At 41.2% G+C, this 24,205-nt stretch overlaps 1 protein-coding gene across 5 annotated transcripts in view; it reads left to right on the forward strand.

Annotated features, from left to right (window-relative positions):
- Window positions 1-24,205, forward strand: part of syt1a (synaptotagmin Ia) — a 173,468-nt gene extending 149,263 nt beyond the window's left edge. For all 5 annotated transcript variants that reach the window (XM_085768839.1, XM_085768843.1, XM_085768840.1 and 2 more), the window contains 5 exons: window positions 3,993-4,160; window positions 6,288-6,455; window positions 10,364-10,481; window positions 18,422-18,555; window positions 21,632-24,205. In XM_085768839.1, coding sequence (XP_085624965.1) covers window positions 3,993-4,160; window positions 6,288-6,455; window positions 10,364-10,481; window positions 18,422-18,555; window positions 21,632-21,838 — 795 coding nt within the window. In that variant the 3' untranslated portion in view covers window positions 21,839-24,205. The remainder of the gene's footprint in view (window positions 1-3,992; window positions 4,161-6,287; window positions 6,456-10,363; window positions 10,482-18,421; window positions 18,556-21,631) is intronic.

Here is a 24,205-nt window from a genome sequence, read left to right on the forward strand (position 1 = left end):
TGTACATAGATAAGGAACTCAAATAAAGACAAATTGAATGAATAAAAGTCAGAAATATTATCATTAAATGTAAGTTTTAGCAGTCAGTAAGTCTGGTTTTTATTAGAGTTGGTTGTTTACATGATTTTTTGGTCAAACTGAACAACTTTAGATAATCAAAGTCACCAAAAGATGTGAAAAGATCCCCCTCCTCTAATCTCCTGCTGTAAGCACCATTAAATGAGGCCTGGAAACTGTGAGTAAACGCTCCACCCTGCCAAGAAAAAGAGGGAAACACCACTGTGTCTGTGTCTGTGTGTGAGTGTGTACAAAGACAAGAAGATGTGGGGAAAGACTCGTAGATTAATGTCAGGTCGTCATCGTGGCAAAAAGTCCCAGCTTTGTTTCTGTCTGTTAACCACCACAAATGGCTGCAGCCCCCGGTGTTGATGACACTGGGTTTTTATACACTAATGAGACGAAAGGTTCTGTAAAAGATCCAAATCACTCAGGGAGCGACAAAGCGACTACATTAGGCAAATACACAGCAAATGAACCACAAAGAGCCCTCTCAGCACAGCAGGAGGAGAATTATAATGTCATTCCTACTTTCAACATCATTACCATATTCATTGCTCTTTTTGCGGGTCTATTGCACTGTGTCCAGTCAGAATATGTGAATTTTAAACTCATTATTAACAAAGGGTGCATTTCAAAACATTCATATTTGATTTTTTTTCTAATTATTTGATTCAGAATTTCCCCCAAGATGGTTAATTTTTCAAAGCTTCTGCTGCAAATATTCAGGAAGAGAACTGTTGGTCTGTCTTTGGAAATAGTGTGATGCATTCGGACAAAGCCCTCCCAGATGAGCTGCCAAGGGCTGAATCACCGTCCTTTAGCCATTCTGGTCAGCGTGCTGCTCACCGGGCTGGAGAGCGGCGCACAAACACAGAGAGGGGTTAATACCAGCAGCCCTCCACTGTGATCCAGCTCCAGTCTCCTGGTTAAACAGAAACACCCACACAGATGTGCAAACACACACAGCCGCACTTGTTTACGTTTTTACTCTAGAGGGTTTGATGGTCGATTAGTCAGGTGTTTAAATTTTGAAATAGTAGTTAGTGTAGATGCCAAAACAAACTGACCTATTTCTGTCTCATAAACAAATCAAGATATTTAAAGAGACAGCTGTACAGAAGTCTTCTTTAAAGTTAACGCTTGTGATGTTAATGAGTTCTAATGTTTATGGTGGTTATCTTCTTAGTTTAGCATGATGTCACTTTGTAATCAGCACTATGTCATTTGTTTTGGAGGCAGCATGAATCAAAGAGAAAAGGTTAAAGGGATCAATGTACAGACAGTAGCCTAGTTACTACAGTTTTTCCTGAGGAGAACATGAATCTGTGGCAATCTGTTCAATAGTTGTGTATATATAAACTACGAAAATGAAAAGTCAGAGGATCAGCAGAGTATTTTAGGATTCATCCTTTTGATATCTGAAACATTTCATGGCAATACATCATATAATTAATTAGATATTTCGGTTTCTATTTCTAAAAAAAAAATTATAAAAAATTGCCAACATTTGCTAGTCTGAGTTTTTACAGTTAATGCTCATTATTAACACTGGGGTCTTCACTGATTGTAGGATATGAAAACCTAATTGTTGCACATAAGAATTAAAACAGCTGAAGTGAAATTGTAGCAGCGGGAAAATTACAACATAACACCAAATTACTCAGTTATTTTAATTGGAGGATTTTCTAAGTCATACTTAAACCAATTTTGAGGGAAAAAAGTGAATTTTGAAGAAACTCAGTAGAATCACAGTTGGGGACTAAGTGAAATTTAGATGGGGGCATTTATATGTAATTTTTACCAAAATCTGCTTAGTTTAATTTTGAGCAGAGGTGTATTCAACGAGTTTAGTGGTGGAACAAAAATACCATCTAGTGTTATGAGCGTTGGGTTTATGGTTTCTTAACAGCATCAGAAAAGATACGATTAGATGAAAGCCTCAACATTTCCAACCACATCCTGCTCTTATCTGTTCTCAAGCGTCAGTGCCTCTCCGAGTAAAGATGGTATGACATGCTGTGTCTGCCACAGACCGGGCTGATTGATGGGTAGAAATCAGGGGGACAGCATGCGAGGCTGAACTGCCACACTTTAAAAATCCAAGTGCCGCTTCACAGCACTACAGTGCAAAACATGGTTACAGTATATTTAGCTTTAGGTAAATAACAACTGGGATAACTGTATGTATTTTATTTGCATTTAATTACAGTAAGTGATCCTGATGAGATAGATTTTAGATGTGCATTTGTATAGTGATCCAGTGTTTGCAGCATGTTTTCAACAAAATGTCAAGAAAATGTTGTGCACAACCTGGGAAGCAGTTGAGGACATCCCATACTATCCATGATGTACTCACCCTGTGTTCACCATTGTCATATATGATGTGTGTTAGTGAGTGAACATCTGTGGTACGTTCACATCCTCATAACATTTTCAATACACTTCTCTACTGGAATCCCACCACCACCTCCTTATGCAAATCTGTACCTGGTAATGAGACTGATACGATTTCTGTGGGTTGATACAGCGATAAAATGAAGAGTAAACCTGCTTTAAACTGAAATTAATCAGCAAGACATAAATTCATAGTTCATGCCAGAGTGAGTACTAACAGGGATGTAAGGCACACAACAGCACATTAGTGATTCTCAGGGAAGAGCTTCTCTGGAGGCATGAATAATCTCATTAGTTGAGTTACACATTAACGTGCAGAGGCAAACAGCAACAGTTTTTTAAGGATGAAAAATCAGCTGCTGTCAGTGTCTTATTTGACTATTTTAACCACCGATTATTTTAACCATTCATTTAAAGCTTCTTCTTTTTTTTTTTTTTTTAAACGTTTGATTTCTTTTGGCCCACTTTCTTAGCAACATATCTACATTTTGATGCTTTTTTCGATATTTGGAGGTCTGCTAGGCGGTCTAGCTTTGCTGTATTGAATAACCATTTAGCCTGCATCTACTTTGACCAATCAATAGTGTTTCAAGTTTGACATGATATTGTTTTGTGAATTTAGTAGTGCAAAATGATGCACAAACTGAAAGCCAGTAGGCAGAAGTCTAGAGAGAGTGCTCTGGATGAAGCACTAACAGTCACTAAGCCAATTGTAGATAAAACTGTTATAATATGGTTAAAACTAAAAGAGCAAAGCTAGTAACTAAACTCTAGGCCTTTGCCTCTGCCCACAGATTCAGCAAGTGTTAGAGCATCAATAAATCAATAAATCTTCGTCAGTAAAATTGATTTCCCTTCATATTGGTGGTTATTTATCTGAAGCTGATCACCGACTGCACTTCATTGTTTCCCACTTGCTCATTCACCACTGCGTTGACCGGTAGCTCCGCACAGTAATCCCAACCGATGCAGCTACCGACAGCTGTAGAGCTCCATGGCTGAGTGCCTTGGTCAGCCTCCAGATTGCTGCTTGATGGCTGCCTGATAGGAAGTTGATTGACTGACTAGCTGGGCCTCCTGAGAGGCCTTGGAGTAGAGGCTGTGACGGGCAGGTCAATCAGCCTCCCCGGCCCCCCCACCGTGCTTATCAATTATCAGCCTTGTGTGACGAGAAACAGTCCTCTCACTCGTGGTCTGACACGTCCTGACCTTTTGCGATCTCTTCAGCCGCTTCCAGGCTTCTTGAACGTAACCTTCCTATATTGGTGCCATGTCCAAGAGAAATGACACTGAATCGTCTTTAAGCCGCCATTATGAAGGGTTGTTACCAGTGAAATCAAAAGATAAGACACTTGGAAAGAAAAGAAAAAAGCAATGTCCTTGAAGGTCACAGAGTAATGATCGAGAAATATTTCTTGACACTCCGAGGTGCAGCTTCTCTGTGAGGATGTTGGTGGGATGAAGGTTGTGATAATTAGGATCTAGTCTGGACAGTTGGACACCATCCTCATTTCTCTACCCGTCATCTTCTCTTGTAGCTCATGGTGGGGATCATCCAGGCGGCAGAGCTGCCCGCCATGGACATGGGCGGCACGTCCGACCCTTATGTGAAGGTCTACCTGCTGCCTGACAAGAAGAAGAAGTTTGAGACCAAGGTCCACAGGAAGACCCTCAATCCTGTCTTCAATGAGCAGTTCACCTTCAAGGTACGCCTCACATTAAAAGTTTAATTTCATTTGTTTTGTTTTGTTGTTTTTTTTAACCATATGCTGAAAAAATATTCCACATTTCAAGCACTTTGTTGTTTTTTTTGTAGCAGCAGATCTTTTGGTTCCACTGACAATCTGATTTGCATGCAGCTAAGAATGCTGGGAAGGTGTGGAGACAGCAACCAGCTGGCACATTAACAAGCTCCTGACAGAATATCTCTCACACACAGAGTTACACTCACACACACACACACAGGCTCAATGTGATTGGGATTAACACAGGCAGATGCACTGCTACACTCTGGCCTTGCCTCGGCCATAATGGATGCATAGCTGTTGCTCAGCAGTGGGGAAAGTTTTGTTATTCAGCCGACAGTGAAGAGCGCAGGTGGTTTGGTGTAAGTTATGCATAATGTGATGTGATATCCATCTCAATAACAGGTTTATTTATGTGCTTCTTTTTTTTTTTTTTTTTTTTTTTGTAATACTTAATTCCAAATCTGTGATGCACCATGAAAAACAAGACTGCAGGTGATTACAAGCCGCCGCCGCGACAGCGTCAAGAAGAAGAGATGATTTTGTGAGATAATGTCAAGGACAAACGAGAGAGTCTTATCTCTCATTTTCTTTTTTGTTCAACACGTTATTTCCATTTAATAACTTTGCATCCCCTAAATTGAATGCAGTCAAGACTCACATCACAACTGCTGCCTGGACCCCCCCCATCCCTCTCATCCCACCCTCCCCCACACCTCACTTGTCTTTTAAAGCCTGATAACAGTGTCTGTCAGGGCAGGGGCTGTTGTGATTGATTTTGGAATCAAAGCACCCACCACTTTTCCACCCGCCACCCGCTACACAAACACAAATCGGACTCTGCTTGACATGTAATTAACTCAAGAATAGAAACATCATAAAGTTTTTTTTTTACGGAAGTTCAGTAGTGTCAAAGTTTTACTGTATTTATTATAACCGAAACTTCAAACACCTTTTTGATATGAAACAGTCCTGAACAAAACTGCGACTGGAACAAAAGCCTGTCATTCAAAAGGCAGCAAACAACTGAACATCATGAGCTTTTACAACGGGATGGATACAGCATGGTGTTGCACGGACAACCTGGCCCGAAAGATCATATCACAGTCTTTTTAGAGGCAGAATGCTGATCACCAGTCTCCACATACATCTAGTTAAACTCATGACTCGCCGTGCATATGGTTGCCTTGGACACAGCCTGTCACTTCCAACCTTCCAACCTGTTTTAGATGTGTCACTGCCTGTCAAAGTCTCCTAGCACCTTAAATAAAGCTGCATGATTCATCTGAACATCCATCCAATGATCTGATCTCATTTAGAGATTGTCTAGGATATGAGGTCATTAGATCACCCCCGTCCCCCACCCCTCTGCACAGGTACCCTTGATAAACTGGTAGCTCAGTTGACATTGAAGGGTCCATATACTAGTGTTGTAGTTCTCAAGACCACATTCTCAAGGTCTCGGTCTCGGTCGAGCTGCTGGACTCAGGATTTCTTCTCAAGACCAGTCAAGACCACAGCTGCAGTGACATCTTAATTTTAACTGCAGATGTCTCTCTCTGTCACTCACTCACTTTGGTTTATGGGATGTAATTCAGTAACTTTAAGAACTTTAAGAATTGATCCATAAAAGTAAATGCTTGTGTAGCAATCTGGAAAACCTGGTTGCACCACAGTCAAAAGTGGGAGTGTTATTCTCTTCCATCCAAACTTTGTTTCAAATTTAATATGGTATAGATTTAATTAAAAAAAAGTTTCTTTTCTTTATATCTGAGGAATAATGTAAATATCAACCCACATGATTATGACTGGTACTGAGTACAGTAATGGTCTCGTAAATTGGTCTTATATTGGTTTGGTCTCGGTCTTGGACTTGGTCTCACCTCCTCTTGGTCTTGGTCTTGGACTCGGTCTCAGGTTAGATGGTCTTGACCACAACACTACCATATAATACTGACCTTATGTTTTTATCTTACACCTGGTCTTGCTACCGCTTGTGGATGAATAAAGAGATGATGAATAGATCAAACACTTCATCACGTTGGTGGTTGTCCTCTCCCTGTTATTGACCGCTGTCGTCGTCCTCAGGTCCCCTACGTGGAGCTGGGCGGGAAGACGCTGGTGATGACGGTGTACGACTTTGACCGCTTCTCCAAACACGACGCCATCGGTGACATCAAGGTGCCCATGAACAAGGTGGACTTCAGCCACATAACGGAGGAGTGGCGGGACGTGCAGAGCGCCGAGAAGGAGGAGGTGAGACTTGTGATCCCCGTGTGGGCAGAGACACGCTGCAAAAAGTTCAGTCAGAACAGAGGAAATAAGTAGGTTTGATATAATTTACTGACACCTCTCTGAGTGTCAGGGTTCAGATTTGTAAATCTAATAGCTGCTGTTTCTGTGTTAAATGTTTTTTTTTGTGTGTGTAAGTGATATCACAGTGATTGTTCTGTTGTGTGCAGCGGGCCATTTGTTCTTGAACCACAAATGTGGTGGCGTGGCTGATGTAATCCATCTCTCCTGGAAATGTCACTTAATCAGATGTCCACACTTCCCCTTCAATTAACAGAAGTGTGACTTTCCAGGCAACAGTTCAGGAGATTCAATTTTCATGGTAAATGTCATGGCATATAGCACGTGTTGCTAGGGGAACTTCAGTTTTCTTTTTCCTTTTTTCTTTCTTTTGCATTACGGTGGTTTGATTTAAAGGTTAATTATAACAGTGCTGAATGGCTGGTGGAGTTGTTTGAGTTGAAGGGCATCACTATACTTCCTTAGCGTTAGGTTGCACCTGCTGCACCCGACAATTTTACGCAAGGCTTGAGACGCTGGAGCGTTTCCCTCAGTGTTCAGGCTCTCCACCTTATAACACCTGACAATGTAACATGCATTATTATGATTATTATGATCTTTATTATGTGAGTTCTCTAATCATTTTGTGGCAATGAATAACTGGTGATCCGTCACCAGGCACCAGAGCTAAGTAATTGTAACTATTACAGAGATTTAATTAGTTTTTTTTTTTTTTTGGATATTTGGAAGTCTTGAGTTTAAAGGAATAGTCCAACATCTTGGGAAATCATGCTCTTATATCTTCTCCTAAACTACAAGCTTCCATTTCTCTTTTTCTAGAGATTGAGCAAACATGATATAAACTGAGCTTTAGAGCATCTGGTTGGTTCATTTTCTAGTTGTTGCTTGAGGGAAACTGTTGACAACCACAACAACTTGGGATCTGGGGTCCTATGTATATCTTGGAAGTGTTTTAAGAGGTACCCAACCAAAAAGATTAGGAGCCACTGGTTTAAAACATGTATATAAAGCAAAGGAAGCTCTAGAAGCACTTCCACATAGTCAAAGGAAGAGCAGCTCTTTAAGGTATAAATCTTTTGGCAGTGACCTCAGTGAAAAAGCAGCAGGATGAATAGAATTTGAGGTTTAATACCCCACCTACGCACACGTACCAACAATCCTCTTCACTTTTTAAGGTCAAAGACGAAGTAGCAAGTCTTTCAAAAGTGGCCTTTGAGTTGAAAAGGCAGCGTTTGGCCTTTTATAGTTCAGCCTGGTCACTGCTCTTGACAGACAGAATTAACTGTCACTCCCTCAGTCGCTGGCCTCCACAGGAGCTCGCACTCGGGCGCATCAAAGCGAGATTTTTGAGTCATTGGGTTTGTATCAGCAGCTCCCAGTCAGGAGAATGGATGAGAATATGAAGAGGCCTCGTGCAGTATAAAACAAAGTGCATATATTTCTACGAGAGGAAATAGAGCTTGTTTGAAACTTAATGAATAAAAAAAAGGTTGATATCCGTACAATTTACAATCTCCCTTCAAAATGGCCACATGTAAAGCAGGTGTGACCAGAGCGAGAGTTATCGACTGTGTCTGCTCCTCGTGTTGATGAGGGGATATGGCAGGAATATGAATCGCTCTGTGCTCGGCGGCGTATGATAATAAGGCTGTGTTGTGATGCTGTGATGGAGATGTGTGTGAGCCAGTGAAGAGCTCGCAGTCGCTACTCTTCCAGCAAAGTGATGAGTGACAAACAAAAGAAGTCAGACCCGAAAACAGAGAGACCCAATCCAGCAGCAGAAGATTGAAAACGTGGTGTGGTGTGATTGATTGGCGATGACTCAGAGATTCTGTGTGATATGAAGCATATGACGCGTGCACCCAGCAAAACACACTTCATAGGTTGCATTTCTGTATTCTGTGACTTTTTTCTACCTCATTTATTTCAGTCTTGACTGTTAATACTGTTGATTTAACCACTTTCCCATTTGAATAAGACCTGCAGAGTGGAGCAGAGTAATATATGCACATGTAAATGAAGTAAATTGTCATTATAAGTCAAGTGAAAGTGGTTTAAATGTGTTAAATAGTCAATAATATCACATGGGATGAATTTCCATACAATCAAAAAAGATGCAACATGAAATACAGTTGTTTCTATAAATGTAATAAGACTCATTGTGCCTGCCGTTGGCTCTAGTAGCGGCAGCTGCAGCATTAGCAGCCCTTGTTTGTAATATGTCTAGTCACTTAAATTGGAATTTAATTTAATTTTTTTTTTTTTTTTTTAGATTATTTGTCCATTTATTCACCGGGACAGCAGGCAGCTGGCTCACATGATGACTAACATTGTTAACAGCTTGTCGTGATAGCACATCAGTGGGCCGGTTTTGGATATACAATATATTAGAAAATATTCATGCGGGGTGCAGATCCGTCTCCAAAAATTGATCTGTGTCCGTCTTATTTGTTTTCATTGTGCTGTGGATTCTGTTTTGCACAGTTGTTGTGCTGTATAAATAAAAACACCTCTCATAATCCGTGCCCATATTAGACACTAATCTCATTACAACAGAACAGTGGGCTTCCTGACAGCAAACATTTTCCAGTCAATTGCAACTGCTCACTTCTTTAAAGATCAATGTCAGCACAGTCATGAACTGTATCTGCAGAGGTTTTATCTGTATGACCAGAGACAGAAAGGGAACTTAAATGTTCTTATATAGTATCACACACTGTATTCTCAGTGTCACTTAGCTCCTTGATCACCTGGATCTGGAACCTCATCTCTTGTGTTTGTGCCGCTAAAAGATGATAAAGCTTTTGCAGCTGTTTATTATGGAACCACTTATCATTGGATATAATGATCTCCCTCCAGGGTTCCTACGCAAGTATGGAAAGTATGGGATTTGATTTTATACATTTCCAGTTCTGGAAAAGTATGGAAAATGGAAACTATTGTACCTAGCTACAGTCTCCTGGAAATGATTTGGTTGCATAATGGCATGCCCATTCAGAATAATGAAAACAAATGATAAATTGCATGCTTTTTTTATATTATGCACGTCTATTTACTTAAATATCACAAATTATTTGAATTTTTTTTACCGAGAAGTCTGGAAAAAGTGTGGAATTTGGAAATTTCAAATGTGTAGGAACCCTGTCCCTCCTACTTCCTCCTACTTGGATTTATATCCTTGTCCTTTGTGCAGCTCTTGCGCTTGTTGACTTGACATTCTTTCATTTTAAATCAGTGTTGGACATGTTTCCATCCAGATGAACCTTACTGTTGTTGCAACCAAATGATACTGCGCCCCAGAAGAAACTAAATGACACTTTAACGCCAAAAACATCATAATTTCTGTGCTTTTTAGTGTTGTTTTATTTTCCAGTTCTGCACTTACAACTTTATCATCTTTGCTGACGCTGTGCACTTAAAGCAATTCCAAGATTGTCTTTCCATCAGTGATGTTATTTCAATGCAGATATGCACCCTGATTTGAACTGGACACTGTAATTACTGTAAACAACTCTTCAGTGTACTCTACTTAAACCTCCGGTACTGTTAAAACTATCACTTCTCGTACAGACAGACCGGTGCTTACAGCTTTCAGCATGAAAAGCTTTCTAACTGATCTACTACAAAAAAAATAAAAGCAGAAAAGCACAGGCTTCAGATTTTGGTCGACTGAACAATTTCCAGTGTGTTTTTTGGAAGGCAGTTTTAATTTTTCCCCTTCATCTGGCCTCTCGGTGAGCATCTGGTGTGAGCATGTGACGCAGTACATTTGGATTTAATAGTTGCTTTTAAAACTGTTCTCACCTCTGCAACGTCTCTGCCCCCCCCCCTCCCCCCTCCCACCCTGACAGCAAGAGAAGCTGGGAGATATCTGCTTCTCCCTGCGATACGTCCCCACCGCCGGCAAGCTGACCGTGGTCGTCCTCGAAGCCAAAAACCTGAAGAAAATGGATGTGGGAGGCCTGTCAGGTGAGGAGAATTGCCATGATGTGTGTGTTTATGTGTGTGTGTGTGTGTGTGTGAGTGTGAGCCCACTGACTTTCCCTCTGACAGGGGCTTTTGTCTGTAATTATACATGCACTGCAGCACTCACTTTGCCTCTCCTACAACACTGCTGTTTCTTTTTCTTTATAACAACCACCCAAACACATCACTGGTCATGATTACATTTATCAAAGAAAACATGACTTTTTTGAGTTTTTTCCCTTCAAATAAATCTTTGCACAGATGTTCAGACCTTGAAGAAACTGTGTAATATTGTATGAAAGACACACGTGTGATTATAATGAATGTAGCACGCACTAATGAAGACAATATGTGAGGGGTAAAAGATAGAATGAGACATTCCTGCTGTGGCGTCGCTCCAACAATACTCTCATGTGGGATTAAGTTCAATAGATGACATTTATCACAATATATTCAAGTCTGAATAGAAGGTCTGATGTCATGGTAACCGCTTGATAGAGCAGAGGAGGGACGGAAACTGTGCATACACCGCCACACAAACACAAAGTTGGTGACTGGAAAATCCACAAACAGTGCAGGGTCAGTGTGTTTCCATCAGTCTGAGAGGGACAGATGTTGTGTTCAGGTCCAGCTCTCTAACACAGTCCCAGGACGCCGCACAAATCCACTGTGAGTTCCCAGTTAGAGAGTTGTTGGGGGGGGGTTCAGTTGCTTTTTAGTTTCCACCCATAAAAGTTTTAATGTCGTACTGTGAAGCGGAAATGAAAGAATCTCATTTTGTGAAATTGTATCTCTCCTGTGGGGACAAGTGAGCAATGTGGGCAAAGGTGCATGGCGGAGCCAGCTGTGTGCACATTACAGCTTCCAAACACACCTCAGTCGCTCTGTGATTATAATAAGCACATGGAGCTCACACAGACACACACACACACACACACACACTGGGGTTCAAGCTGATACTTTGCCCTAAAATACTCAAGTTAAAGCCGAAACTATTCATTTATAGCAATTTTTATAAATAAATGAATTATGTTTCTCAAGGGAATAAACTAAACACTTGCTTCCCAGGCTTTTAAATTGTGATGATTTTCTGCTTTAAATAACTTTATATTACTGTTAATTGTATATTTTTGCTGTTTTGAAATCATCCTTTATCTTGAGGAACTCCTGATGGGACATTTTTTTTAAACAAATTTTAGGGACTAATTGATTTGGGTTCCAGTCTTAAAGTGACATTTTACACATTTAAACTGTGACATTTCAGGTTGTGCCAGACAAAATTGACCTATAATGAAATTATGGGTGGCAACCATGAGGGTTTTTTCATGTTTAACAGTGTCGGTGCTAAAGCCAAAGTCTGTTTATTGATGTCTGAGGACCCGTTCTGCACAAATTATCACACACTCTGCATTTACCTTAACAAAGATTCCTCATTGATAATCCAGAAAATATGATAATGAGTGTGAGGCTTCTCTTTGAGCATCGCTTTAATATTGACAAGGTGATAAAAAAAATAAAAAAAAGCAGAGCATCATATTCAACCTTCGAGATCTAGAGAGTATTGACTGGTCATTTTTGATCATATCAGACACAGACACACACACACACACACACACAATAACCCGACCTCTCGCCCCCCCTCCTGCCTCTCCTTTGACTTTCTTCAGTGGTTTCATTTTAAATTCCCCGATGTGCACTTCCCTCCTATGGTAATTTCTCCATCAATTACCATACACCTGGGTCCACTTACTTTCTGCCTGACAGCCCAGTCTCTCTATATAAGCCTTAACATCCTGCAGTACAGTAACACAGCACACATTAAAAGCTCAGAGCTCCCTTTCATCTATCAGACCGGCGTGAGCAGCCATTTGGCAGGGAAAAAAAAAAAAGAGAGAAAAAACTCCCCCGCCACCATTTTATGCTACTGGCATTAGCTCTCACCTGTGTCCATTTGCATCGTGGGATCGTCAACATTTTCAGTTGTCAGCCACGTTGACTAGCCAGGATGTAAAAAAGGTGTGAATGTGTTCACTTTGAAGGCCAGGTTTCTCTCTGACAGAGATGGGAAATAGCAGGGAAGCCAGACAGTTTGACACCGGTGTACTGTATGTCACGTTTAATTGGAGCATGTTTTATCTGTGTGCTCTCGTCTGTGGGTTTCAGGGTGAATTATTAGCATACAGTAATAGCACCTTGCACGTTTTCTAATTACACACGACCAGAATATACTCCAAATTGCAGTTTGAGTTTTGATTTTTCTTTTTAATGGTTTGCGACTGCTTTCCTGCTCCGAGAACAGACTTAAAAAGTACAGCAGATGGATGAAATAATGGGCAGGTCTCTAATAACAATAATTAGCCCTACATCCACAAGGCGGCTCAGCCAGAGCTTAAGGAGGAGGACAAGTAATTGATGGCCTGGGATCAGCCTTCTCCTCTATTGTCATCCTGTTTACCATGCCTAATTATGGCTCACTGTGGACGATGTGGGTATTATCATTAACCAATGTATAATCAGAAATAATTCTTTTGATTGGCTCCTCATAAAATCCACCTCCATGCTGCGAAGGTAAAAAACAAAACAAAAAAATCCCCAAAAAACTTTTGAAGTTGTTGTTTCTGAACTTACAGTTGACTTTCTGCTGTGACGCTCGGAGCACCATGCTCTTTAGCTGTCGTCTCAAAATAATCCCGGCCTCATTACAGACGAGTTACTCCTCTCTCCACTTTAGCTGGCTCCACAGCGATGTATAGTTCCAACACGCACCCCATTATGTTGAGTTGTAGACAATCAGAGTTCGGAGAAATCTTGAAACTCCAGGTGGCGGAATGGTGTAATTTCACAGTTTTCCAAAACAGACTTAAAGACGAGAGAGTGAGTCGTAAAAGCCGGTGATGGCAGCAGCAGCGGGCAGAGTGAACGGTTCTTTCAGCCTCCCACAGCTCGGTCATTTTATTTTTTTGCGCTAAAGTTGTTTAAAACGGTGCATTTCTCAGTATTTCCTGCTGCTGCGGTGCATCCTCGGCACGGTGCGCCATCAAAAGGTGAGTCAAGCTCAAAAGCAGTGTCAGACACAAAGGCTAAGAGCCTGGAAGCGACTCTGAATGAGGACATGTGGTCTTGTACAGGTAGTGGCAGAAAAAAAGTGTTTTGTCCCACCCTCTTTGTAGCTCTGAAGACGTCCCAGAGGGCTGTGAGGCGGCACATAACCAGGTAATGGCCCGCAGTGGGGGAGGTTATCAAAGCACACAGGCGCCGTGTCGACGGTAATGAAGCCGCGCTGCCCCGACCCGGTGCTCCGGCTCACCATCAAACCTCTCGGCTAAAGGGTTTATTTGTTTTGTTCCTCTGGCTGGTCGGACTATAAGAGGCTTTTTTTTCTCTACTCGCAGTCAGGAAGGCAGCGCACCCAGGGATCATTAAAATGATGAACAGGCCTGAGAAAAAAAAGCAATTTGAAAGTGATTAGGGAATGATGCAAAATGTATTTTTGCCAGAATTTCTGCTTTATAAAGATACAAATCCCAAAGATGTGTAGATAATGAGAAGCAGATGAGTTACAGAAGGATTTCCAAGATGATTAAGATTCTCATTGTGTAAACAACTCTGCTACACAATGTGGATCACACTGTGTGGAGGCGGTTTTATGGTTCATGTGGGTCTGCACCTGTGGAAGTGTCACTGTGGCATGTGTGTGTGTGTGATTCACGGCTGAATTGTGTGTGTAAAAACTAAACCGACAGTCACCCTTGGGTGCACCCACCGTGGCAAATCCAAAATGATGGGAGAAAAGCTAAGATGACAGCCGGGCTATATTTAACCCTGCTTTGTACTGGTGTTCATTTGGCACGGCTCCGTCAAGCGGCCACAGTCGGCGAACACGGAAACACTCAAGGAAGAAACAAATTCTGCGTGTTTGTGCACGTAATAAAGTATTGTAGCTTCAGCTGTGACGGCGCTCCGTCCTCGCTAGAATAATCCAAATGACTCACAGCTGGCAATTATTCACAGCTTGAAATACAAAACTACAAGTAACCACTTTTAAAATTAGACCACTTTAGCAGCTCTACTTAACTCTGCAGCTGATTTGGCTCGGAGCTCATCACTTATCCAGAAACCTGCTGCAAGCCTCCTGGGGGAAATGTATGGACTACTGATAGCGCATCGCCTCATGAAACCGTGGCCGAGATCCAGGATCCGCTCAGATGAGTTACCCTTAGGATAGCGGAGGCGAGCCTTTGTGCTGTACACATATGTGAGGAGGCGCTCCGACATCAGGGGCGCTGCCATTCATCCATAAAATGGGAGAGATTACATCCGTCTGGGATGAGACGGCAAAATGGGCCGGATATGAGGTACGGCGAGCCTCCCAAAACTCAATAATGCCAAACTCTCATCTGCTGGCCAGAAAGATAAGAGCGTCTGGATAGCAGTGATGTGGCGCCACAGGTGTGTTTTCTTTGCCTTTTTTTTAAAAGCCTGAGAAAGGGTTATCTTGCATATTCCCTTTCAGCTGTTTTATTTTGTTAAATCAAGCTCAGTCGCCAAAATAAGAGGATGCATGACCTCTACTGTACATGGTGCCTATAGATATCACTATACTGAGTATCCAAATATCAATCAGATATGCAGCTGCGGCCTCAATTTAGCGTTACATCATGTTTTAATGAGTCCCGTCTAATTTTGTGATGTTATGTTATGTAATCTGTCTTTTATCAAACCCATTTCTTTCAGCCTAAAGCTCAACTATTTCTTTCTCTTTGCCCTTTGCGGTTCCTCAGCCTTTGTGCTCGACTTTCAGACCTCTGTGCTCTCGCTCTCTCTTCCTGCCTACGCCAGATTACTTTGAAATAAGGAGACTGAAGAAGAACTGAGGAGTTTCTGTGAGCCACGACGGCCACCCATGGCTGATCACACAAAGAAAACCTGCTGAAACTTCACTCACTCATTCATCCCAGGGCAGGCGCTGACAATATGACAGGACTGGCAAGTGATTTATGGGAGTTCAGTGCAGAAATAGAAGAGAAATCCCAAAAGAATAAGAGTTTGAGTTTAGTCGACAAGATTCCCAAAGTTGAGTCTTTTGCAAAGTCAAATTTGTGACAAATGTGACACTGACTTGATGGATGAAAACAGTAAATAATAGGCTGATTTAGCTATTTGACAAAATATCCTAGATAAGGCTGGAGAGGTTTCTTATTTCCCTACTATTTATTATATCTCTCCATTTCCAGCAGAAAGTGACAACACATCCTCATTCACTGTTTGCATCATCCCAGCACTCCAGCTCTTCTCAGCATGAGAGTAATAATGGACACCCACTCCATTAGGAGCCCACTACCTTTTCACTCACGTCTCCGTCATCTATTTATGCTGCTGCTTTTTTCCCCCTCTTACTCTGTTTGTGTGGTTTTCTCTCTAGTCTATATTCATGTCAGATGCCCTGGATGAGTCTGTCCGTCTGCAATCAGGTCCTTATCCCCCCCTCCCTAAATTGGATAAAAGATTAAGGGAGCTAAGCTTGTTCAGTGTTTGCTATTGCTCGAAATCCAACCAATGTTCCATCTAAAAACTGAGATTTTTTTTTTTTTTTTCAAAGCAGCCTCACACATCAATAAACAGAAAAACATGAAGCATAATAAAGACTTTGTGTTGATGGGATCCAGGAATAAATCCAGATTATCAGGGCAAGCTGCATTTGAACAACCAATTATAAGACCCGATTCAGAGTCTTGCTCCTCATTTGTTCCAGTGCACAACTCTGAGGTGGAGTATTGAGTATTAGCAGAGGGGGCATTGTTGTTAGCCTCCGGTGAGGGACTACCTTATTAGCATCTCTGAGATCATTATGGTTATTTGTTTTTGTCTTGCTAAAGCAGCGTGTTGTCTTGTATGATAAATGACATGAGGTGTTTTTCATTACCGTTTTCTTGTATAATCTCCACGATTGTGGGCTGAGGTCTGACATCATTAAACCTTGTATATTCTTCTCACGTGGCACCAGGATTTACAACAATCTTATCAAAATGAAAGAATGTTTTTACACATGTTGAGCTGTAGTGCTCAGGAATAATAATTTTTGAGTATCATTTACTATGAATTTCAATCACCTTTCTCCTCCTCAGTCTGGCGTATGTTGTTTGACATCGGCGTTGACGGCGGAGGAAACTCTCTGAGTGCCCTTCTAGTTATCCTTGAGATGTGTTGAGGACTTGATTGGAGCCCATCTGTGGCCAAATGAAATGATTTTACATAGTTTAGAAAGGCAGACATCTGGGTATACGAGATCCCAGAAGTCAAACTGCGTGTCAGGATAAACAATTAAGCAAGAAGTCCAAAGAACTAGACTCCCACAACAAAAGACTACTGTAGATCACAGATAAGATCAGGGGTCTAAAACCATCTCTAAAGCTTTGATTGTTTCCACAGTGACCTTTGTAATTATGACATTTGAAAGTTTGGAGCCACCAGGACTCATTCTAAATTGTGTCTGGTCAAAGTAATAAGGCAAGAAGGGCCTTGGTCGATAAAAGCCAAAGGTGACTCTAACAGAACTTCAGACGTCCTTAATGAAGATCGGAGAACCTGCGAGAAAGACGAGCATCCCAACAGCTCTCCATCGATGGTCGAGTGACTAGAAGAGTAGAAGCAGCTTGAAATAAAAAGGGAAATGACAGACACACACATGGGGTTAATAAAGAGTAAAGATTATACAGTACTTGCAGTGATGTCTTGGCTGGTCCGCTCTGTGTGTGTTAAAACATAAATGACGACTCAACAATACACATGGGACATATTTTTTCTGACTTTCCAAAATTAATAAGCACCAACCAAGTGCAACAATAGATCAAATTTAGTGAGAATAAAGGGAATGAATGAGACGAAGACATGTTCTTTGAACCGCAGTGATTATTGAATCGTCACTCATCTTTTGGGTCCTTTTTGTTTGCCACTCAAACTTAAAGAGGAATTCTCTCGCTGCCTGAACTTTTCATTTGGATCTCTTTGAATGTGAAAATTAACCGCTTCACCTTGTCTTGTTAATGGACCAATTAAAGACGTAAAAACATATTTATTTCACAGCTTGACGAGGTGATTACTGCCACTATCCACTTGTCCGTTTTTTCCCTCTGAGCCTAAACAAAGACACCGGCTCTCCTCTAGATCGTCCAATTTAGTTGTGATGACAGTTGGGAGGACGTAAACAAATCAGGAGGAGCAGCGTCGCGTCATAAATGAAAGCGATGGGTGGCTCGCCATTTTCAGACACACACTCAACCTGATTGCTATAAAGAAGTGGATGAGGATGGACGAAGCAGACCACTTGGCTACTACTTGAGATGGCATTGGGACAGAAGAAAATGAGGCTCTTGAATGGGGGAAGGTTAATCGAGTGATGTAAAGAGACATGGTTTTCATGGCTGCCTTTTGTAACAACTGACCATTGCTTGTTTTGGAGATATTTATTCATTATTGTTGGTTTTGGAGGTCGGTTTAAAGCTGCTATGATAAAATGTATATTTACAGAGAACATGTTTGTGAAGAGGGACAAACCTACAGAACATCATCTCCTGTGTCTCTGCAGTTCAGCTCAGCTATGGACCCTTACCCCAAACCCCAACTTTAGCTTTTAAAAGTAATAGATAACTGATTACGAACATGTTTGCAGTGTACATGTTTGCCTTAGTCATCCAATGATGTCAGTGGCGGCCATGAAAAAAAGCAAATTAATGTACATTAACATACATGAGCCATTTGTAAATTTTACTATTGCTACAGCATAAGCATCGATCATCACCACTTGCTCCACAAAATACCCTTTCTAATATCCTATAATTTGTGCCGACAAATAGAAGATCAGAAAAAGTGGATTTAAAGTTTTGTGAAAGAGGTAAAAAAAAAGGTTAAAATATATGTTAATTTATTCTATTCTTTGTCTGCAGATCCATATGTGAAGATCCATCTGATGCAAAACGGCAAGAGGCTGAAGAAGAAGAAGACGACAATCAAGAAGAACACCCTCAACCCTTACTACAACGAGTCTTTTAGCTTTGAAGTCCCGTTTGAACAAATCCAGGTACATCCTTCGTCCATGCACAGAAAAATCATTCATATTGTGCGACACCGTAGAGACCAATTGTTTTGTAAAGACCAGCAAAGATTTAGTTTCATATGAGCAACTGATAAGTGGGAGCTCATTTACCAAATAATCAGTTTAGAGGCTTTTCATCATAACAGTATAATCAAAGGCACTTCATTTTAAATCAGCCTCGGTTTCGCAATTTGACAAGCCAATTGCTGCGTGGATGTGATTCTCTGCACTTTGTTATTACCTGTAGCATATACATCACAATGTTTTACAATGATTACCATGCACATTAGGATTTAGGTGAAGTTGGCAGAGAGCTTACACCGACAACTACAGCATAGGGAAGCTGTATCTGTGACAGAACAAGTAGGAATCTCTCTCCAGATCATTATAAAACAAAGAATAAAAAATGCACAAACCGTGCCAGAAAGGAATAGCAATGAACAACATTATCTCTTCAGGCAAGACAGTAATTGAGTCAAATTGATTAAGCCTGTCACAGCTCACAAATCACGGGTTTGGGTCCACAAGCCTCAGATTCAATTTAAACAGTGTTGATCCCAATCAACCTCATCCAAATCAAGGCCCTTATTTAGTGCTGCTGATACCAGTAGGTTGTCCAAATTTGCATTTCTTGTCTTATCACCTAGAGCCAGGTCGATCATTAAATAATTATTAGTGCCACTGATTGAATCATAAACCTGTTATTGATTGGGTGTATGGAAAGCTCTCCGCAAAGGCACGAGGTTAAGAATAGTATTCAGGTCATGGCAGATGCCAACGAAGCTCCTTAAAGAGGTCGTAGTGAGCCTTGAGTTAATGGACAACCGACAGACAGCTCTTTAGGCTCTTTAGGCCTCTGGCTGTATTGAATCTGGTTTTAGATAAAGACACAGACTTACTCCCACAATATTTCAATTGTTTGTGTTTAAAGGGATAGTTCACCCTAGAATGATATTTCGCTCATTATCTACTCACCCTCATGTTGACTAAGGGCTGGAAGAAGTTTCAGAGTCCTCCGTCCCTTCTCTGAGTTACAGGGGGTCTTAGCGTAGCAGTGCATTTCAAGGCAACGGTTGTAAAGGGACACCAGAGCTCTTCGTAAAAAAACACACACAAAAAAACATCCAAATACCTCCATGCTGCTCGTATGTAATGTCCGTCTTGTGCTGAAGCCCCAAATTGCGTAATTGTCCCGAAAAAAATTAAATAAGTCCACATTCCAAGCATGTTTGTAGCATTAGCTCTGTGTCTGTTGTCCGGTCTTCCGCTGCCAGCGCGCATGCGCAACCAGACTGAGACTCGAGTCGGTCTCAGTGCGAACCTTGCGCATGCGTGCTGGCAGCGGAAGACCGGACAACAGACACAGAGCTAATGCTACAAACATGCTTGGAATGTGGACTTATTTAATTTTTTTCGGGACAATTACGCAATTTGGGGCTTCAGCACAAGACGGACATTACATACGAGCAGCATGGAGGTATTTGGATGTTTTTTTGTGTGTGTTTTTTTACGAAGAGCTCTGGTGTCCCTTTACAACCGTTGCCTTGAAATGCACTGCTACGCTAAGACCCCCTGTAACTCAGGGAAGGGACGGAGGACTCTGAAACTTCTTCCAGCCCTTAGTCAACATGAGGGTGAGTAGATAATGAGCGAAATATCATTCTAGGGTGAACTATCCCTTTAAGAGAAAACAAATACAGTTTAATTTGTTCATCGATCTCTCAGGCACTTTTCTTTTCCCCATCCTGTTAACATTTACAACAACGCGTGCTTATAGGGAGTCACAGATGAAGCGCTTTTTATCAGCAGAGGCGTAGTGTTGGATTTGAGTTAAAGCTGACCTTGGGACTATTTGTGTAATTAATTTAAAGATTTTAATTGTCTCAGAGATTGCGTGGGAATTGCAAAGACTGTTTTCTTTTAATTGGTCTGTCTCGTAGCGCTGACGGAGGGTTTGTTATTGACTAAGGTTGTTTCACAGTCTCCTCAGCACACACGCAATTAGCTGTGAAGCAGCAAGTGACACCATTTAGCTGCATTTGTTTTCATCCATAGCCTTTTCCCCCATAACCACACACATAACTGGTTAAACTCTGGTTCTTGATCAGCTCATAGATTGATTTTGAAATGCATCAACAATCTAAACTACATCAAATAAAAACACAGTAATGAGAAAGTACAAAACAAATAAAAACAAAAGAGTTTGATGAGACTGACACAACGTTCACATATCTGTCTTTTCAATAATGGTGATTATTGGTAAATGAGTCACAGCAAGGACAATACTGACTGGTCAGTGCTAATTAATGAATGGGCGCTGCTAATTCCCCATGAAACAGTCTTGTTTTAATGAGTAATTTGAAGGTGAACTGTCCCTTTAAAAATCAACTAACCCCAACTGGCCATCTGGGAACCTTATTCAGTATTTCATTACATGGCGGATTAGGCATGCTCTTTTTCAACAGTGGTTCTGCGCTCATGCAGGTGGCGGCGGCTCCGTCTCAGTTGTGCCACTGGATCGAAACTTAATCAGAGCTCTTTGTGCACTAATTCATATTCTCTGCCAGAGATTGATGCCCAGGTCACTCCTCTTTGCAGTGTCCCTTTGAACAAACACACACCACCGAGGCTGAGTCGCAGGCCGGCCTCTGAGTGGTCAAACACTCTGCAGTGTTTGGCTTTGGATGTAACTGAGGCCCGGTCACGAGTGTCACATCCTGTTTATCTACATTAATGTCTGAAGGAGCATCATGCTTTGTATCACTGTTCCTCTTAAAGCAGCAGAAAGGTTCCTTCAGACTATCACTTACTGTAAATGGAGCCTATATTGTAGATCAAGTCTCTGATTATATCCCTATGTGCAGTTGATTTCTATTAATAATTTTCTTTAACTTTATGGAACACTATAAACTCAACACAAAAAAATAAATATAAAACCAAAGTTATTAGAAGTGTGTCTTTGATGCAAACTTAGCTTTCAGTGGATGTAACAGACAATATGCCGACGACACTGTGATTTATCTGTCCGTCTACAACTTCTCCCACTCTTCCCTCTCTGCAGAAAGTGCAAATTGTTATAACTGTTCTGGACTATGACAAGATCGGCAAGAACGATGCCATCGGCAAGGTCTTTGTGGGCCTCAACAGCTTGGGGACGGAGCTGCGCCATTGGTCCGACATGCTGGCCAACCCCAGGAGACCCATCGCTCAGTGGCACGTGCTGAAGCCCGAGGAGGAGGTGGACGCTCAGCTCTCCACCAAGAAATAGGCAGGGCCCTTTCAGCACCCGCCTTGTAGTACTCTTTAGCCAGTATGTGTAAATACCTCAGTGATATATGGGTCCATCCATGTAACCCCCTGCCCTCTTTAACCCCCGCCTCACCCAGCTTTACTGCCCCAAATTTCACACACAGTCTTAATTGTTGAAACTCCCTGTGACATCTTGTCCTCTGCTTTTTTTTCTATCGGGTTCCTACTTTTTTTTGTTTTATTTGTTTATTTATTTTTCGTTCCATTCTGATTCAGCGTTTTATTTGTTTTCCATCTCCGAGCCCTAAACTGCCCCGACCAAATGCCCCCTTCTTTTAAGCAATATGATCTGTATAGATAGCGCATGACTGAAAGAATTTATTGTACCACAGTTGTATATATAAGTATGCAGACAAAAATGATTTATAGTTTATGTGTTTGTATGTTGTTACCCGTTTCCTAATCTGTGTATATCTTGATGTTTTTAATAAGATGTTCTATTTTAAATTATGTAAATGCAGATATAGAGGAAAGCCAATATTATATATCCCAGGATTTAAAAATTCTACCTTATTACCTTATTGCATTCCAGAAAAAAAAAACACAAATTCCAACCTGCGAGATGCTCGTGGAAATATATTCACACTGTAAAGGACAATGTCTGGCTTTAAGTTCAGGAAAGGGTCATCACAGAAAAGACAAACGGATGAATATATTCACACAAAAACTCTAAAATACAAGGCCATTAACTACTATGGTTCTGTGGGAAAAAAAATGCTGCTGGAAATTATACAAGCACATGATTTCTTACGACTTTTTGTACTTATTTCTCAGTCAGAGGACCTATACGTTTCAGCTTGACGCACACCAGAAACAATAGTCGACACAAACCAGTTAGCGTTTCATTTCTCCACGTTTAGCAGTTTCTTCTAAGTGAAATACGTCCTCATTTTTTTAAAAGCCATCATTCACTTTGACGGGCTTGTTTTCTTTTCCGACAGTCAAAAATGTTGCCTCCACAAAAAAAAAAACCAACAAAAAAAAAAGAAAACAAAAAAAAAGAATCATTTCTTAACCCTTCAGCAACAAACCCCATGTGAAAAAGCACCAAGCTGTAGCCATTGTGTCCTTAAGCTCGTTTAACAATATTTTGTTAACTGCTTACTTTAAACAGCCTTGTCGTTGTTGGAAGTATATCGCATTCAGGCCAGGGTCCGATCTTTGAGATGGAGTTTAAAAAAACACAAAAAAAAAACATAGAGTCGTGACTCCTGGTTTTAAGAGGACTATTTTTTAGAGCAATTCAACGTCTTGACTATTTTTCGTAAACTGCATGATTTTTTTTACAATCTTTACTAAAGGCTGGGACGGGGGGAGATCTACTGACACCAGGGGATGCTCTTCTGATACTATCCCCTTGCCTTCAATCAGAGGAGAGGAAGAAAATCAAGAGTAACTTGGGGTCAATGTACTATTGACGGAGGTGAAGCGAGTTTCTAAACACTGCCATTTTCAGGGAGGTGACTTATGTAGATATCCTCTCTTTCATGCACACTCCCACTTGCTAGTGGTTGTAGCTTTGGTTTATTGGGAACAATGTCTTTGGCTGCAATGGTGCCCTGAATCGCAGTCTTTGCTTTGCGTTGCCTTTCTCACAGTGACAATAGAGCTAGCCATGTTTTACTGCCAGTTTTAACTTTTTATGTGGCTGCTGTTTTTGCACTGGATGTCTTTAAAACCTAGCTTGTTGACTTCTTTATTAACCATTTCTGGACGATTGTTGGCTGGCTTTATTTCAGGACACCTGCAGGGGGGTGAGGGGGGCCAGAAACTCCTCCTGTTCTGTTCGATCAGCTTAATTACATAAGAAGAAAAAGCAATGATGACAAATCACGTTTCAGCCAACAGCAGTTACATCAGTTTCGTTTCCATGTTGGCACAGGACTACACCAGGAGAATGAGAAATAACCGTAAAAGTTAATGGTCTGTGTAGGCTATTAGTCCATCATGTCCTTTACTACGGGTCCAATTAGGAAAGGAATGAGTTTTAATCCATGAAAACCATGAAGTCTCTTATCTTGGAGGAACCTCTTGCATATACTCGATGCTAGCTTCAGGAGGACTTTCTAAATGTTTTCAATGTTATTGTGTAGTTGATAGCACTATTATGAAAAAAGCTACTTGTCATTCCATAGGAGTCTCTGAGGACTGCTTTGTGTATCACTGTGACTGCCGTGTGTGCTTAGAGATGTAGACTTATCAGTAGGTAGCGAAACCAGTTTGTTCTGTAGTGATGTCGTAGCGTTTAATGCCATTTTTCCCTTCTACACGCAGAGAAAGAACGAGAGAGAAAGAGCGTATGGCGTCGCCCGACTGCACATGGGCA

This window comes from Trachurus japonicus, chromosome 23 (genome assembly GCF_045865225.1).
Source record: "Trachurus japonicus isolate A0001 chromosome 23, Traja_1.0".
Classification (NCBI taxonomy): Eukaryota; Metazoa; Chordata; class Actinopteri; order Carangiformes; family Carangidae; genus Trachurus; species Trachurus japonicus.